This window comes from Hemitrygon akajei, unplaced genomic scaffold (assembly GCF_048418815.1).
Source record: "Hemitrygon akajei unplaced genomic scaffold, sHemAka1.3 Scf000092, whole genome shotgun sequence".
Classification (NCBI taxonomy): Eukaryota; Metazoa; Chordata; class Chondrichthyes; order Myliobatiformes; family Dasyatidae; genus Hemitrygon; species Hemitrygon akajei.
The window spans coordinates 1,178,906-1,198,637 of NW_027331978.1; the positions used below are offsets into that span (position 1 = coordinate 1,178,906).

Here is a 19,732-nt window from a genome sequence, read left to right on the forward strand (position 1 = left end):
ATAACAGATGCATGAATCAATTGATCAGATGGTCAGTTTTTTTACAAGTGCTGCTGAAGGATTAGTGGTGCTGACGTTGCAAGAACCTCTCAGCTCTTCTTCAACAAAGCATCATATCACATTTATGGAGAAAAGAACTGAGACTTTGCTTTACATTACATTTAAAACACTGAACCTCTTCAGGACTCATGCCAAGAGGTTCAGGAACAGTTATTATCCCTCAACAAATAATTCTTCAAACAGAGCGGAAACTAAACTTGCCCCATAGGTTTGTTCCCACATCCTATGAATCCGCTTATATATTTATTATTATGTATTTCTTCTGTATTTGCAGTCTTTTGTATCTTGCAGACTGGTTGTCCAACCTGTTCGATACAGTCCTTCACTGGCCCTATTATGGTTATTGTACTTATTGAGTAGGCCAGGAACAAAATGAATCTCTGGGTCGCATATGGTGACATATAAGTGGTAATAATAAACTTACTTTTTACTTTGATATTATTATATGTGCTGTAAATAAGAGCTCATCTTAACATAGAATGTGACCTTTTAATAGTCTTAGAAATGCAGAATTAAAGTTGTCCTTGATACTTTCAGGTTTATGTATCTTCTGCCCAATGAAGAAGTGGAAGTATGTGAGTTGGATTAGGATCAAGCAGCAAGACAATCCCCTGCCCCTTGCGTGAGTTCCTTTGAAATTTACCTTTCAATTCATTGTACTCTTACTCTGAGATAACTAACCTAGATGTCCCGATTTTCAATTTTCTACGTAACTCCATAAAATCTCTCTTCAGGACCTAATCACATTTCCTACTTGTGTCATTTGTGCCAATTTGTTTCAAGACCTCTGGCTGCTTTAGAATGCCATGGATCCATTCTGGGACATCCATGACACTGACACCTGGGAAGCAACATACCATCTGTGTATCTCTATCGTGCCCACAGAACCTCGTCGCTTATCCTCCGACTATGGAATTTCCTATCACCACTGACGTCCAATTCATCTCTTATCTCTTCTAAGCCACAACACCAGACTCAGTCCCAGAAACCCTGTGACTGCAGCTCTCCCCTGGTTAGACATTCTCTTCAACAGTATCTAAGGTGGTATACTTATTATAGAGGGAAACGGCCACAAGTATACTCTGCACTGGTTGTGCATTTCTTTTCCTTCTCCTGACAGTCACCCAGCTCCCTGTCTCTTGCCCCCTCCCTGCAGCTCCTATCTATCACCTCCTCATTCTCCCGTATGAGCAAAAGGTCCTCGAGCTGCTACTCCAGTGCTGTAGCTGGGTGCACCTGCTGCTGTTGTGGTTGTCCAGGAGACTGGAGGTCTCCAAGAACTCGCACATCTCAGCAGAGTACAAAAGACTGCCCCTGGAGGTACTCTCACTCCACACTCCACTCCTATGCCCTATCAGATAAGGAATGAAGAATTAAGAACAAAAATGGAATCTTACCAGATACTTCCCATAGCCCAAGCCTGACGAGCCAAAACTACATCACACTCTGACCCACTCACAGCAATGATGGCCTGAGGAATGATCGCTTCACTTGCCCTTGCATTATTTTGAATGATTAAGAAAGACAGATAACGTATAAAGAAGTGACCCATGACTGGGAATGTCATCACTCACCTATCAGTTGAGTGGGTAATTCAGATGACCCTCGGGCGATGTTAATGTATTCCTCTGGATCAGGGTCTGTTTAATTCAAAGAAAAACGTCCATGAAAACAGAACTAAAATAATTTAAACTGTTTATTTCAATGTGCCTTTGTGTTCAGTGCGTGGTTTTAACATACCTCGTTCCTGTATTTCCCTCAGTATTCTGTCCAACTTCGGTAACTCAGTCCTCCATGCCACAAAGGATTCCCACATCGCCCTCCGGGCCTGGGAGCCTTTGCCCATCACCAAACTGAGGAAGAGTCTGGAACTCTCTGCCCGGTTTCCCTTCTCTGTCAGCTCAGTGACTTTCTATAAAAGGAAAACAATGAATTTATTGTGGAGCAGATAGAAAGTCAGAAAGAGTTTTTACATGATCCTGTAAGCTCCTGTTGCTTTAATAAGAATTGAATAAATTTAAGAATTTATGTCTGACATGTTAGATGTTTCTTCTGGCACAACAACTGCTGAAATAAAACCTACACCACATATTTAGCCATAGGTTTGAGGATTAGTGCAGCAAAGACTTCTATGAATGTTATTTTTCATCCAAAGAAAAAATTTCCAGGGACGTTCCTGATAGGGTCTGCATTAACACAATTATGCGGAAACAACGCAGAGTAAACCAGCATGTAACAACAAAAGCAAAAGAGAGGGGGGACTGAGGCGGCAAAAAAAATGGATTTTGTGACCGAATCTCAGACACATTGGGAGAAAATTGAATTCTCAGAAGCTGAAATGCAGGTAATCAGAACAGCCACATTCAGATTAACAGGCATTCAGCATGGCCTGGAACAGATAAGGGTGGGAATCATATCTGAAAATGCATGTTAAATAACTGCCATTACAAACCCACTGTTGACTCTTCATCCCTATTTGTCCATTGAGGAGTAACAGTTTATAACTGCTGATGAAGATAAATCACGCAGCCATGAGCCGGGATCTCCAGGATGAATTCCCGGTGCTGATGAAGGAACGGTGAGATTTCCCAAAGTCAGGGTGAGCTGAGACTTGAAGTGGATGCGCCAGGTGGCAGTGAGCAACATTTCCACTGCCTAGCTATGGTTTGATGGATTTGCAGGTTTGGGAGATGCAATCAGTGCTGCTGAACTTCTGCACAAACTGCAGGCAGTTCCTGACGGAGCAAAAGGATACATAATATTCATTAACTTGATGCCAGAACCATCTACCCCGCGTGATGTTCAGCTTCAGTTGTTGCCGAGGTAACATGCCGAGGCAAATGCCGGCGGCACCATCGCACTCCTAACTCACATCTTCACAGTAATGAAAGGATTCACTTAAACGAGAGACATGCAGCCCCTGTTCTGCCCTTACAGTCATGTTTTGTGTGGCATCCATGACATGAATCGAATGAATTGACTTTACTACTTACATTCTTAATATACTAGAGGAGTAAAAATCTTTGCGTTACGTATCCATCTAAATGTGCAATGTGTAGCTTGAAGTAATTGATAATAAGTAGCAACACACACCAAATGCTGGTGGAACGCAGCAGGACAGGCAGCATCTATAGGGAGAAGCGCTGTCGATGTTTCGGGTCGAGACTCTTAGTCCTGCCGAAGGGTCTGGACCCGAACGTTGACTGTACTTCTCCCTGTAGATGCTGCCTGGCCTGCTGCGTTCCACCAGCATTTTGTGTGTGTTGCTTGAATTTCCAGCATCTGCAGATTTTCTGGTGTTTGTTGTCATAATAAGTAGTATGTACAACAGTCAATACAACATAGAAATACAGTTGTGTCAGCATGAAAAAATACAAGATTGCACTTAATCAGGATATCAGGAGGGCCAAAATAAGGCACTAGGTTCCTTGAGCAGACAAGGTGATTCCAAATATCAAGGGATTCCTCATACATGTTAAGAGCAAAAGGATTGCAGGGGTCAAAATTGGTCCTTTGGAATACCAGAATGGTAATTCATGCATGGAACCAAAGGAGATGGGGGAGATTTTAAATGCATTCTTTGCATTTATATATACTCAGGAGACGGACAAAGTATTTTGAAGTGAGGCCAAACTGCATCAACTTCATAAGATCTATACACATTATAGATAAGGTGTCTGCTATTTTGAGGTGAATCCTGAAGGCCTGACTAGGTGTTGCTTGTGGGAGGCAAGTGTACACATTGCCACGGCCTGGGCAGAGATAATAAAATCATCCTTAGAGATAGCAGAAGAAGCAAAGGATTAGAGGATAATCAAAGTTGGAGGGAGGAGAAAATGGTGGCGTGACACAGCGCGCGTGGTCTCTCCAGTGAACGATATCTGTTATTTGTTAAGTAGGTTACCGTGCACAATTCTGATTTGATGGAGATAGACGTGAGAGCGCGGAGGAACATCTGGAGAAACTTCTGAAATGCCCGCTTCGCTGCCACTGCTACTGTGCGGTCCAGAATCTCCGGAGGAGAAGGCCTCCGAGACCTCGGCTTTGCTTGTTTCGGCGGCCGGGATGAGGTCGAAGGCCCTCGGCAGAGGATGGCGCTTGGGAGGCTGTATCGGAAGGGCTGGTCGAAGGCTCGATGTTTTCGGACGGACTCAGAGTCTGCTGTGGTCAGGTGCTTCCAGTGCATCAGTTGTTGGTGCCTGGAGGTTTATGGCAGGGAGAGTTTCTCCCTTTCTGCTGCCTGATATCGGGACTATTGGAATCGATCGGGACTTGAGACTTTTTTTTAACCGTGCTCATGGTCTGCTTTTATCAAATCATGGTATTGCTTTGCACTGCTGTAGCTATATGTTATAATTATGTGGTTTTGTCAGTGTGAGTCTTTGTTTTGTCTGTTTCTTTTGTGATATCACTCTGGAGGAACATTGTATCATTTCTTAATATATGCATGCATTTCTAAATGACAATAAACGAGGACTGAGTGTCCTCATAACCTAAAAAAGTTGTTCTGCTGTTTCAGAAAGGATCTAAAAATAACCCAGGGAATTATAGGTTGATGAGCCTGACACCAGTCGTGGGAAATTTACTGGAAGGTATTCCAAGGGATGGAATATATTGGTACTTAGATAGACGTGGAGTGATTGGGAATAGTCAGCATGGCTTCATGTGTGGCAGGTCATGTCTAACGAATAGAAACATAGTAAACATACAGCACAATACAGGCCCTTCGGCCCACAAAGCTGTGCCGAACACGTTCCTACCTTAGAACTACCTAGGCTTTACCTATAACACTCTATTTTTCTAAGCTCCATGTAGTCATCCAGGAGTTTCTTAAGAGACCCTATCGCTTCTGCCTCCCCCAAAGCCACTGGCAGCCCATCCCACACACTCACCACTCTCTGTGTAAAAAAAAACTTACCCCTGACATCTCTGTACCTACTTCCAAGCACCTTAAAACTATGCCCTTCTGTGCTAGCCGTTTCAGCCCTGGGGAAAAGCCTTTGACTACCCACACGATCAAAGCTTCTCATTATCTTGTACATCCCTTTCAGGTCACCTCTCATCCTCTATTACTCCAAGAGAAACGGCCGAGTTCACTCAACCTATCTCCTTAACACATGCTCCCCAATCCAGGCAGTGTCCTTGTAAACCTTCTCTGCATCCTTTCTATGGATTCCACGTCCCTCGCATAGTGAGGCGAACAAAATTGAGCACAGTACTCCAAGTGGGGTCTGACCAGGGTCCTATATAGCTGCAGCATTAACTCTCGGCTCTTAAAATCAATTTGAAGGTCAAGCACTGTATGCCTTCACAGAGGCACAGATCGGACCCCAAGATCCCTCTGATCCGTCACACTGCCAGGAGTCTTACCCTTAAAGCTATATTTTGCCATCATTATTGACCTACCAAAATGAACCAGCTCACACTTATCTGGGTTGAACTCCATCTGCCACTTTTCAGCCCAGTTTTGCATCCTATCAATGTCCTGTGTAACCTCTGACAGCCCTGCACACTATTCACAAAACTCCCAACCTTTGTGTCATCAGCAAGCCTACTAACCCATCCCTCCACTTCCTATTCCAGGTCATTTATAAAATATCACGAAGTGTAGGGTTCTTAGAAAAAAAAACACATAGATTTTTTCAAGCAAGTTACCCGGAAAGTTGCTGAATGCAAGACATGGATGTTGTCTACATGAACTTTAGCAATGCACATGACAAGGTCCCACATAGGAGGTCGGTCAAGGAAGTTCAGTCACTCAGCATTCAAGATGTGTTAATAAAATGGATAAGATTTTGGCTTCATGGGGGAAGCCAGAGAGTGGTAGCAGATATTTGCCTCTCTGACCGGAGACCTGTGACGAGTGGAGTGCCGCAGTGATTGGTACTGGGTCTGTTATTGTTTGCAGACAATATCAATGATCTGTGTAATAACGCAGTTAACTGGTTCTGCAGATTTTGCGGAGGACACAAAGACTGGTACTACAGTGGACACCGAGGAACACTAGAGCTTTCAGTGGCATCTGGACCAGCCAGAAATATGGGCTGATTAATGGCAGACGGAATTTAATGCAGTCAATTGTGGTGTTGCACTTTGTGAGGACCAGCCAGGGTAAGTCTTGCACACTGAATGGCCAGGCACTGAAGAACGTGGTAGAAGAAAGGGATCTGGAAATAGAGGGACATAAATCATTGAAACAGGCGGCACAGGTAGATAGGTTCGTAAATCATCTTTTGGAACTCTGGCCTTCATAAATCAAAATATTGATTACAGAGTTGGGATGCTATATTGAAGTTGTATAAGATGCTGGTGAGGCCTAATTTGGAGGACTGTATGCAGTTTAGGTCATCTATCTGCAGGAAAGATGCAAATAAGATTGAAGGTGCATAGGGAAAGTTGACCAAGATATTACTGGGACTGGAGGGCATGAATTATAAGGAAATACTAAATGAATTCGCTCAGAATACTTTGGAGTGTAGAGGACTGAGGGGAGATTTGATAGATGTTTACAGATACGATAAACGCGAGCAGGCTTTTACCACTAACATTCGGTTAGACTACGACTAGAGGTCATGGGTTAAAACAAAATGTTCAAGGGGAACACGAGGAGGTACATTTTCACTCAGATGGTCGTGAAAGTGTGGAACAAGCGGTCAATGAAAGTGGAGCAAGCCAGGTGGATTTCGACGTTTAAGGGAAGTTTTGATACGGATATGGATGGTAGTGGTATGGAGGGCTGTGGTCTGTTTGGAGGTTGATGGGAGTAGGCAGTTTAAATGGTTCGGCATGATATAGCTGGTGCAGTACTTCTCTATGACTCTTTGAATGGTCAGCCACCCATTTGTTTGGGAACTCAGATGGACAGCAGAGCAGGTGTGATTGGCAGCTTTCCCTCCCTCCTTCCCTCACTGACTGCAGTGAAGCCAGTGGGTCAACTGAATTTGACTGACAGCCCTGACGAGATGAGGATTGAATTGTAGTCTGAATGCCTTTCCAACAGTCCAGATATACAGCCACTGTTCTTAAACCCCACTGATAAATACCGGTGCGAGAGGAAAATGTGACACTGAAACTGTAGTTCCCAACGCTCCACAACTTACCAGGTTTTACAGCTGAGGCCAGATCTTCTGCAGACAATTCAGGGATCTCGTTGGCCATGTAGAAATGTTAGAACATGTCGGAGATTAATTTTGATCACTTTTCCCTCTGATACCAGTGACGATACATTAAATAGACTCACCCCATGTTCCTGTGCAGTGAAATGCCCCTCCTGTCTCAACATCCAACTGAGTCTTTCAACACTTTCTTCTATCGCTTGTTTCAGTCTGTCCCTGTAGAATTTTGTCAGTTGGTATAGTCGATATTCAGCCCCCTGTGCCAGGAGGTCAGAGATTGTAGACTCTGGGTCTGCGAATATAAAAAGGAGCAAGTGGGCACCAACCCAAATATGCCTCTTCTCCACCGCTTTTACAGCACTCACATCATGTCTCGAAACTCCTGCCTTCAGCTACAAACACAGATTTTCTCCCAAACTCCAACACTACCTTTAAGCCAACCCAACAACGCTCTGGGAGTTACTTTACCAGAAGGACCACATTTGCGAGAAATCAACCTCCCCACGCCACCCCCTCATTCGGTTCAATTTAGGATGGGCAATAAATGATGGGGCTGCCAATGCTATTCACTTCCCAGAGATACTCTATCCATCCAGGTGTCCCTTAATTCTCATACCGGAAATGCACTCTTCATTTGTACAGCTCCATATTTTCTAATACACATTTCCAGTAGTGGGGTAACAGGTGCACCACTACATCACATGTACCAGTCCCACACATTTCCCCTCCCCTCTGACCTACCCTCCAATAAGACCTCACATTTCCCCTCCCGATTGGAAGACAGCAAATGTCACATCACTTTTTGAAAAAAGGATGTAGCAAAAGACGGGGAACAGGTGGATGTCGTATACTTGAATTTCCAGAAGGCGTTCGATAAGTTGCCGCACAAGAGACTTAAGAATAAAATATGGATGCATGGAGTTGGAGGAAGTGTATTGGCATGGATAGTGGATTGGTTAACGAATAGAAGGCAGAGAGTTGGTATAAATGGGTGTTTCTCCGGTCGGCAGTCTGTGGTGAGTGGGGTGCCGCAGGGGTCGGTACTGGGCCCGCAGATGTTTACCATTCACATTGATGTTTTAAAAGAGTGGACTGAGTGTAGAGTAGCAAAATTTGCTGATGACACTAAACTGAGTGGAAAAGCAAATTGTACAGAGGATGTGGAGAGTCTGCAGAGGGATATAGATAGGTTAAGAGAGTAGGTCAATGTCTGGCAGATGGAATATAACAATGCTGAATGCAATATCATCCACTTTGGAAGGAATAATAGAAGAGCAGATATTATTTAAATGGTGAAAGATTACAGCATGCTGTTGTGCAGAGGGACTTGGGAGTGCTTGTTCATGAATCACAAAAAGTTGGCTTGCAGGTACAACGGGTTATTAAGAAAGCAAACAGAATGTTGTTCTTCATTGCTGGAGGGATTGAATTCAAGAGCAGGGAACTCATGCTACAACTATACAGGGTACAGGTGAGGCCGCACCTGGAGTACTGCGTGCAGTTCTGCTCTCCATACTTGAGGAAGGATATACTGGCTTTGGAGGCAGTGCAGAGGAGGTTCTCCAGGTTGATTCCAGAAATGAAGGGGTTAACCTATGAGGAGAGATTGAGTTGCCTGGGACTATATTCTGGAATTCAGAAGAATGAGAGGGGATCTTATCGGAACATACAAAATTTTGAAAGGGATAAATAAGACAGAAGTAGGAAAGTTGTTTCCATTTGTCGGTGAGACTAGAACTAGGGGACATTGCCTTAAGATTCAGGGGGAAGATTTAGGAAAGAAATGAGGAGAAACTGCTTTTCCCAAAGAGTGGTGAATCTGTGGAATTCTCTGCCCAGTGAAGCAGTTGAGGCTTCCTCACTAAATATATTTAAGATAGAGTTAGATAGATTTTTACATAGTAAGGGAATTAAGTGTTCAGGGGAAAACGCAGGTTGATGGAGCTGAGTTTACAGACAGATCAGCCATGATCTAATAGAATGTCGGGGCAGGCTCGATGGGCTGGATGGCCTTACCCCGCTCCTATTTCTTATGCTCTTATGTTTTTATGTTCTCCTCCCTGCCACATTCTGCGAACACATCACCCTCATATTTCACTCACCCGCTCCTTGTTGGGGATTTGACAATTCCGTCTTTAATGAGCTTCCGAGCTCACAGACAGTGACCCCACTTGTGCTGGTTCCAGAGTACGGATCAGTGTCCCTGATACCTCTGTGTCTGGGCTGATTTTGTTCGGCTTTCTCTGCGGCCGGACTGCATCCGCCTGGGACACCGCTCTCAATCCGACGCTGCTTTGGTACCTTGCTTCCCGTGTCCTGATTATCTTCCATCGATGCATTGCCTGGGAAGAATCTCTTGACTGCTGTCCAGAACCATTTCCCACCTGAAATAAATGATGAATTGCAGGTTATACTGGAGTGATTTAGAGCTGAGCAGAACAAGGATTCACAATGGGTGGGTACAACTGAGCCAAAACTCTGGCTGACCAGATTTGGATTGGGACCGAGCTGGTGAACATGAACTGCACGTCCTACTAGTTACTGATTCTGATAAGCCGGTGACAGGACACATGCACTCCCAGAAAAAGAACAGGATAGACACAGTAATACTGATCACTAACTTGGTGCTGATGACCAGGGAATCTAAAGGGAACAGTGTCAGGTGATACCGGGTAATATTACTGAGTGTATTTTCCACAAGCAGAAAAATCCCTGGGTTACACGCTGTCCAATCGCCTGTGTCACACACAGATGAGCCACTGGATTACAGACTGTCCTATCCGTTTGATCACACATACTTCATTCACTGTGCAACAAACTGTCCACACCACTGGGTGAAAAACAACTATTTGCTATGCATCTCCTGCTCTCTTTAACTTTACAAAATGAACCTATTCTTTGGTGCACTTTTCACGTTCATCTCAGACCCCTTGTAAATTTACATAACCCCCTTCACTGTCCGTTCTACCACCAATATTGCTGACACCTGCAAACTTCCAAACAATATTAACAACTTTACCTACCTGATCTTTAAAATAAGGAGCAAACAATAGACCTTGTGCCCATCCACACTACAGGTCATAAGCCTCCAAACTGAATAGCCCACCAATTATTAACCTTTGTATTCCTTCCTCCTAGCCAGTTTTGTATCCAGGTGGCTGGCTTGCCCGCAAGAAAATAACCTCAGTATTTTTTGTGGTGTCTATATGTACATTGATAATAAATTCAATTAACTTTGAACCCCAAAGTTTCCAGGTATACAATGTGTGGAGTCGACAGAATGTTTGCTGTTATTAGCTGCAGCGCAGAATATAGGTGCAGGGAGATCTTGTGACAAGGTTATAAACTATTGGTTGGATCAGTTGGAATAGCGTGTGCGGATCTTGTAATAATACCTGAGGAAGGATGTATTAGCACCCGAGAGATTGCAAATTGAACATTTCAATGACAAGAGATTGGATTGGATGAGCACATTTTCTGATTCAGAGTCTCAGCTCAGACTTAGATTATTCATTTCCCTCCATAGTTGCTGCCTGACCTGCTGAGTTCTTCCATCATTGTGTGTGTGTGTGTGTGTGTGTGTGTGTGTGTTACCCGCTCTAGATCCCATCTTGAAATGCAGTGGGATTCATTTTATTCCTACACACCGATAACATTATATTGACCCGATTCCTTATTTGATTCTATGTTTGTCTCCAGCTGTTTTATTTTTCCTGTGGCATTTCAGCATTCAACGTCGTAAAAACTTTTTTTTTGAGAAACCAAATTCACCATTTGTCAACAGCGCAGACATTCATTGGGGTAGTAAAACACTGAAACAAACCACAAGTATATCTACATATCTACAGTAAGTCATCTCCTGATCCTTTGCCATTCCCAACGCTGGCAATGTTCTCGGCTCGGCTACAAAAAATACATTTCGTAAACTCCCCTCATCTCCTTTCCGCAGCAGCCAAGAAAACCGGGGGTGGGGGGTATGATAGCTGCCTGTCCAAAACATGAAATGCTGTGTTATCACGCAATTTCTGAAATTGTGGAAAAGTTCCTATCAGCTGGCACTGAGTTTTATTAATGAAAGTTGGAGATGTCTCACACATCAGTACCTCTCTGGAAGCAAAACAGACCCTGACTCTTGACTTTTATATAACCTAAAAGCCTACTGTTGCATTACTGTGTTTCACTCACCACCACCTAATTCAGGACGTCCTGCTCCTTTTACACAACTGAAGCTTTGCATGGCGAGCGGAGTGATTTCACCATTACCGGTGACAGGTCCCTGAGCTGCAACTGTTACGTTGATCAATTACTCAAGGCCGCAATACCAGTAGGATCAATGGCCCTGCAGGATGATACTTTTCTGTGCCCTGTTAACAACTGTGCAAGTTTCTTCATCTTAACTAACAGGACATAAGGTTAATTATAAAGATCCGAGTGAACATACCTGTAGCCATTCTGATTCTGACTGAAGATTGCTAATAGTCATCGACTTGTTTACACTTTGTTTCCAGTGCAGGGAAGCTCCACCTGTTGGTGATTCTGTGAATTACACAACAAGCAGACGGTGAGTCAGAGAGAGTATGACTAAAAATATGGCAATAGGTCTATCCCCTGTATCAGAGCAGCAGTTGGCTTAGGGGGCCAACCCTTCCCCGTTCCAGTGATATCTGACGCTTCCTATCGATAGAGTCACAGATCAACAGAGCACTGATACAAACCCTTCAGCCCAATGAGACAATGCTGACCACAGTGACCACCGAGATGGCCCCAGTTTCCTATGATGGGTCCATTTTTTCTCTTGGCTTCCTCACTCCATCCACACATCCCAACTACTTCTGTAATTAGACAATTGTGCCTGCCTCATATACTTCCCCTGGCACTAACCTCTGCATGAAACCGTAGTGGGTTTTGCAATCTATTTACCACTCCTGCCCACTTAGATCACCTATAAGCTCCGATAATCTTCACGGTGAGCACCGTCTACTAATTTTGTGTCATCCGCGAACTTACTGGCCAAGCGTTGTGCACTCGCAAGAGAATGATGCAAAAACACCAGACATTAAATTCACTGGGTCTCTTATTTGTTAGAGTGTTGAATGATTAACAGGACATTCCTGATCCACCATTCTCTATGATCACAGCTGGACCGTGATCTCAGTGGCACATCCCTGCGACCGGCTGCAACACTTCACTCCCTTGTCTGTAGAGAATCTGTGTCTGCAGAATTAAACACATTGAAAAAAAAACTCTCCTTCTCTTTCCCTTTGAGGACGAGAATTCCAAACGCACGGAATTTCCACCTCATAACAATAACCTCATGTATCTTCGCCAGTTTCAGCTATCCCTACAGCAGCAAACTTGTTCTCCACATTCCTGCCCGGACTCCACTTATTATTCAATGTATCCAGCAAGGGCTCAATTCATTTATAATATATATATTTATAAAATCTCCTCTCCATCTAAATAATAGTGACTACATTCAACTCCCGTGATTTTTTAATAACCATATAACAATTACAGCACAGAAACAGGCCATCTCGGCCCTCCTAGTCCGTGCCGAACGCTTACTCTCAATTAGTCCCACTGACCTGCACACAGCCCGTAACCCTCCATTCCTTTCCTGTCCATATACCTATCCAATTTTATTTTAAATGACAATACCGAACCTGCCTCTACCACTTCTACTGGAAGCTCGTTCCACACAGCTACCACTCCCTGAGTAAAGAAGTTCCCTCTCATGTTACCCCTAAACTTTTGCCCCTTAACTCACAACTCATGTCCTCTTGTTTAAATTTCCCCTACTCTCAATGGAAAAAGCCTATCCACGTCAACTCTATCCATCCTCCTCATAATTTTAAATACCTCTATCGTCCCCCCCTCAACCTTCTACGCTCCAAAGTATAAAGACCTAACTTGTTCAACCTTTCTCTGTAACTTAGGTGCTGAAACCCAGGTAACATTCTAGTAAATCTCCTTTCAATACCAGCGAATACAGTCAAATGCGCCCATCCATCCAGTACCCGAGGGTAAAATCATTCTACCTGTATTTCTACTAAGTCAATGAAAACAAGCTGAGGTTGATAAATGTGGTGGTGCGGTATCGTAGTGGCCAGCATTGAAGCGGACGGTAGCGCAGTGGTCAGCATTGAAGCGGACAGTAGCACAGTGGTCAGCATTGAAGCGGACGGTAGTCAGTGGTCAGCATTGAAGCGGACGGTAGCTCAGTGGTCAGCATTGAAGCGGACGGTAGCGCAGTGGTCAGCATTGAAGCAGATGGTAGTCAGTGGTCAGCTCTGAAGCGGACGGTAGTCAGTGGTCAGCACTGAAGCGGACGGTAGTCAGTGGTCAGCTCTGAAGTGGACGGTAGTGCAACGGTCAGCATTGAACCGGACGGTAGCGCAGTGGTCAGCATTGAAGCGGACGGTAGCGCAGTGGTCAGCACTGAAGCGGACGGTAGTGCAGTGGTCAGCATTGAAGCGGACGGTAGTCAGTGGTCGGCACGGAAGCGGACGGTAGCGCAGTGGTCAGCACGGAAGCGGATGGTAGCGCGGTGGTCAGTATTGAAGCGGACGGTAGCGCGTTGATCAGCATTGAAGTGGATGGTAGTGCAGCGATCAGCAGTGAACCGGACGGTAACGCAGTGGTCAGCATTGAAGCTGGAGTTAGTGCAGTGGTCAGCACTGAAGCAGACGGTAGTGTAGTGCTCAGCATTGAAGCTGACGGTAGTCAGTAATCAGCATTGAAGTGGACGGTAGCCAGTGGTCAGCATTGAAGTGGACGGTGGTCAGTGGTCAGAATTGAAGCGGCCAGTAGTCAGTGATCACCATTGAATCGGACTGTAACACAGTGGTCAGCATTGAAGCGGACGGTAGTCAGTGGTCAGCATTGAAGCGGACGGTAGTCAGTGGTCAGCATTGAAGTGGATGGGGAACAGCAGCAGAAGCCCCCGGACATGCACTCAGTGGCCACATTATTAGGTACAGGGGGTACACACTAATGTGGCCAATGAGTATAGAATTGGCTTTTTTTTGTCTTCGACCAGTGAGAATAACCACAATATTTTTTAATATAAATATCACTGTCTGATCTACCTTGTCTTTGCTAAAAAAATGCGCAGTGAATAATGAAGCACACAGACCCTAAAGCCGCGTGATTTTAAAGTCAATATTGATATGGTTGCAATGCTATGGTTGCCGTGACAGGTGGGCTTATTAAAACACCAAACCCTGTTCTCACCTGGTGCCGGGCTCCTGACTCCGTTCTCAGCGAATCCGAGCATCTGAATTTTATTGGCCCTAACAGTAAGTGAACACACCCTGAGCAATGTTCAGTTGATAACACGCTCATAATCCTGAACTTGTCTATTCTGCATGTAACGCCACACCTTGTTTCACAATGCTTGTGTTAAACCACACAGAGACTCATTTTGCTCAAATGTCTTCCTAACATGTGGATCAGGCCAGAATTACTACTTCAGTACACCTTTGCAATGGTTACCTTTCTCTCTAAAATTTGTTCTGCTCCAGAGTGGAATCATATCCCACATCCAGGTTCAGTTTATCTGTCCAGTCTGATTCATTGTTCACCTTAGAATCAGTTTATCGCCAGACTATAAACCGCAGCACCAGCTAAGGGCAAAGGTTGCTGTGGGTTTATGGCACATAGATAGTAGAAGGAAGGGCGCTGTGAACTCTGGTGAAAAGTTATATATTTGGGATAATCTTTTGCATTTAACACTGCACACTTCCTTTCTCCAGATTTAACTGTGCAGCAGCTGCCTGGAGATGCTGTCACCTCAAGTTCAGCTTTTTTAGAAAGTCATTTCCAACAGTCGTCTGCCGTTGGATCATAAGAGAAATGGGCCAGTTGGGGAACAGCTGTGCTGAGATTACCATCTCCCAGGGATAACAACCAGTCAAAGTCGACAGCAGGAGAAATGTGCCCTTCTCCTTCAGTTTATTGCTCAATTACTGGAAACAGGTTACCATGGCAGAGCAGCAATCATGAAATTACTTTGAATTTGCCTTACATCGCCTTTATTTTACAGATACTTCAACTGGTTCTCATCAGTCAGTGATGGGAAATGGCTGTAATTTAAATTCACTTTGTCTCCTTTTTGTCTGAGCCTGATGCTGCAATATTGGATTAGTAGCAGGACATTCGGCCGCTCGATCCTGTTCCATCATTCTATATGCTGAACTGTCAGCTGAGCTGCCAGACTCTGCGTCCGCCTGCAAGAACATTTCCTGTCAAGGATCTGTGCTCAGCGGAATTAATCACATTGGCAAAAAACTGTTTCATCTCCCCCTGCAGTAGCAATCATATTCTCCACACTCCTGTCAAGATCCCGCTTGATGTTGTGTTCCAAGCAAGCGCTCAACTCGTTTATCCAATTATTATCAAATACAGCCAAGTCTCCATGTTTACCTAATACCACAAATACAGGCATTTTCTCCATTCATCCACTAATAACACATCAGTTAGAGTCAACTCTAATTCTTCCAATTCAGCGAAAACAAACGAAAACTCAGAGATACTTCCTGACAAAGGAATTCATACAAACCAGCTATCAATGTACTAACTCTTCTTTGAACTACGGCATTCATTCTGAAAAAAGAAATAAAACATCATGGCATGCGGTGACCCCCATCAGGTCTGAGAAACAGGCAATGAAATGAACACATCAACTCCTTATATCAGCAATATGGATAGAATCCACCTCCACTTCCTTTGCACTGTATTCGGAACTGTACAGACAGTGCGGTGTGGCCAATAGTACCGGGTTCCCAATGGAACTGCTCAGAAAGTTGCTTCAGATATCTGAAGGAAATAGTTAATCCCTTCAAGAGTGAATTTGCCACAATTCCACTATTCAATAGTCGAACAATTTCTTCCCATTGACCTTCCACAGCCATGTATCTCTTTTACCAATCAAATTCCCATCTCTTCCCTGTAAAGAGGTTCTAAAGAGAAGGTACTTGTCTTTAGAAGGTTCGCATTTATGTATCTCATCTGGGCCAGGTGTACTACATCTCAGGGTTCTGCAAGTGTTAGCTGTAGAGATTGTGGTGGCATTATAACTGACCCTTCAAGAAAAGAACACCAACTGCTCAATATTTTAAAGTAATTATATTTTCTAACTGTTCGCTGTTCAACACTTTGCCGAAAATGGTTGGTTCTCAGCAGAGGCTTGCAGAATGATATACGCGAAGGTAAGTAAATCATTGCAGCTTGCAACAATCGGATGAAACAATAGCATGTTGCTGTACTTCATGGTAATTCCACATTTCTGAAACCAGGACAGCTCGAAGCATTTCAGGCATCTTATAAAGGAACAAATTGTCAATGCATTTTGAGATGATTGTGACATAACACAGCCAAGCAAAGAAACATCAAAACTGACCAAAAGCTGCTTCAGAAGATGCAAGATCTTGAAATGAGCAAGCACTGAAGGAGTTGGAGTGGCTTTTAAGAGCTGGGCTGCTGACAGCACATTAGCAGTTCTGGGGTGATTGCAACTGGGTCTGACAGAGGTATAACTGGTACTTCTGGGCACATTGAGTCTCACTCCAACTATTTCGTACCTTCCCTTGTACAGACATATGCTGTCTAAAGGACCAGTGTTTGAGTAAATGAGACTCACCAAACTTTCTCCTGACTGAATCACTGGAATCTCCGAGTCAGAGGGGTTCTCTACAGTTGATGCTCTCAGTCCTCTGGTCGGTTCACTTGTTGCTGTTCCCTCATCTTCAGTTGTGGTTCTATTTTAGTTATGTGCTTTTCTTCCAATTAATAGCTCACCGCAGGTTTAACATTAACCAGAGAGTTGATGAAGCAGGTTAAAAATACAAAGAAGAACAGAACATTTCTGCACGATGTCCCTAAAAACTAAACTCACTGAAATTTCAATGTTGAAGGCAAATATCTCTGTGAATAAATCTGTAATTGTCCCTCGCACTTCACCAAACTTCATATAGGATATGAAGGAATCATCGTTCAGTCATGGTAAGATATAAGATATCGGAGCAGAATTATGTGCTTTGGTCTATCGAGTTTGCTCCACCATTCAACCATGACTGATTTTTCCCCCAATGCCATATCCCTGCCCTCGTCCTGTAACTGATGGTACTTAGCAATAAGAAATTAATCTCTGCATAAATATACTCAATGACAGCCTCCACCGCCATCTGTGCCAACGAATTCCACAGATTAACCGTCTATTATCTTAAGATATTTTTCTCATCTCAGTTTTAAAGTGAAGCATCTTTATTCTGAGCCTCTACTGTCAGACCCCAGACTCTACGTCTAATGGAAACATCCTCTCCATGTCCACTGTCTCCAAGTTTTTCATCAGCATTTGTTGGGTTTAAGATACGACCAGCATTCTGAACTCCACTTGCAAACTCCTTGTGAACATTGTTAGCAACACGATGCTGCACAAATTCCCAGGAATAAGAGGCAAATTGGTATCAGAATAAATTAGTGGGGGGGAAAAAAACTGTGGTTTCTTTACTGTTCTGCTAACTAGCATGAAACAAGCGCCCGTGCACAGGTCAATTTCCAGGAGACTAAAATCATTCCAGGGTGAATGTAATTTTTTTAAAAAGCATGGGAATTACCGAGCAGTTAAGGGACAGTTGTGGGGAGAGGGATAAAGTGCCTATCTAAACATGTGCCTATCTAAAAGTCCCTTAAAAGTCTCCAATGCATCTGCCGCTACCACTACCGCAAGCAGCGCATTCCAGGAACTTAACACACTCTGCATAAAAGACCTTGCTTCTCACATCTCAATGAAAATTATCCCCTCTCACTTTAAACTCAAGGCCTCTGGTGTTAGATATTTCAACCTTCTGGGGAAAAATATTGTTTATCTACTCTATCTATGCTTCTTGCAATCTTATAAGCATCCATCCAGTCTTGCCCCAGCCTGCGCCGCTCTGGAGAAAACAACACAAGTTTGTCCAGCCTCTCGTTATAGCTCATGCCCTCTAATCCAGGCAGTATCCTGGTAAACCTCTTCTGTGCTCTCTGCAAAGCCATCGAACCCTTTCCAGAATGAGGCAACCAGAACTGCATGACATATTCCAGATGTTGACAAAATGCAGTTTTATGAAGCTCCTGATTTTTTGAACTCAATGCCTCGACTACTAAAGGCAACCATGCTATTTGCCTTCTTGACTATCTGACCAAACTGTGAAGCCACTTTCAGGGAGTGATGAAGATGGACTCCAAGATCCCTCTGTTCATCCATACTGTTAAGGGTCTCTTTACATTTGACCTGCATAGGTGCCAATACGATCATCACCTCTCAAATTTGATGAGTTTTCCCAGTTCCTGTTGAATTTATTGCCAAGTGTACAAGTACGGGAAGGTACAGGTACAGAGAAACACTGACTTGTGGCAGCATCACAGGCAAGTACAGTCAGATATCACACGGAACAGAAATTCTACGATTCTGTGTGATTAACAATATAGAAATATATTTATGTCATTAACATAGAAACATAGAAAATCTACAGCACAATACAGGCCCTTCGGCCCACAAAATTGTGCTGAAAACGTCCCTACCTTAGAAATTACTAGGCTTACCTACAGCCCTCTATTTTTCTAAGCTCCATGTACCTATCCAAAAGTCGCTTAAAAGACCCTATTGTATCCGCCTCCACCCCCGTTGCCGGCAACCCATTCCACACATTCACCACTCTCTGAGTGAAAAACTTACCCCTAACATCTCCTCTGTACTTACTCCCCAGCACCTTAAACCCGTGTCCTCTTGTGGCAACCATTTCAGCCATTCTCTGTCAGTAACAAAATAGAAACATGTTTTACGTCACCCTGCTAATAGGACCAGAACAACAGGGGCCGAGCGGCGGCTCATCTCAGACGGTTCTGTGTGAATGTCTCACAACCCGGACCGACCCCGGCAGATTCTGTGAAGGAAGCGAGGCGAGGCCGCCAGTTCGGGAAACTTCATCCCCTCCCCCTTCAGGTTTCACCGATCACCTTGTGTTTCTCTCTCCCTCCCCACCCCCACCTTTTATTCTCCAGTCCTGCCGAAGGGTTTCGGCCGCTAATGTCGACTGTATTCTTCCCCTAGATGCTGCCCGGTCTGCTGAGTTCCTCCAGCATTTTGTGTGCGTTGCTCGCATTTCCAGCATCTGCAGATTTTCTCTTGTTTGAGTTCGGGAAAGGTAAAGGGACTCACTGCCCAACATCAGACCTCTCCGCTCCGGACCGGCTTCAATACTCACCGAATGTTGGTGTTGTCCCGCACAGAATAATCCGTCTCCGGCTCCCCACCGCAGGGGGCAAGGACCCCCTCCTGATCCCATCCCACCGCCGACATGCCTGAACGAAGAACGAAGAAACACTGCCCATGCAGGACTGAGCATGCGCGATGTCGTCAGCGAGTCATCAGGACGGTGGGCGGGGCCTCAGAAATAAACTTGCAGATGGTGCGGATCCGCGGCAAAACGGGTCACGTGACGGGTGGAGAGCCTCTCACCTGACCCGGTGACTCCGCTCCTCACACTTCACACGCCGCGTTTCCCACATTCCTT

The 19,732-nt window shown here is 44.4% G+C and overlaps 1 protein-coding gene across 1 annotated transcript in view; it reads right to left on the bottom strand.

Moving 5' to 3' along the window:
- Positions 1 to 19,521, bottom strand: part of LOC140722878 (uncharacterized) — a 28,680-nt gene extending 9,159 nt beyond the window's left edge. Inside the window, exons 1-6 of the mRNA XM_073037512.1 lie at positions 19,424 to 19,521; positions 11,617 to 11,711; positions 9,278 to 9,559; positions 7,301 to 7,467; positions 1,801 to 1,972; positions 1,635 to 1,700 (exon numbers count right to left, since the gene is read on the bottom strand). Of these exons, the coding sequence (XP_072893613.1) occupies positions 1,635 to 1,700; positions 1,801 to 1,972; positions 7,301 to 7,467; positions 9,278 to 9,559; positions 11,617 to 11,626 (697 nt within the window). The 5' untranslated portion in view covers positions 11,627 to 11,711; positions 19,424 to 19,521. The remainder of the gene's footprint in view (positions 1 to 1,634; positions 1,701 to 1,800; positions 1,973 to 7,300; positions 7,468 to 9,277; positions 9,560 to 11,616; positions 11,712 to 19,423) is intronic.
- Positions 19,522 to 19,732: the final 211 nt, after the last annotated feature.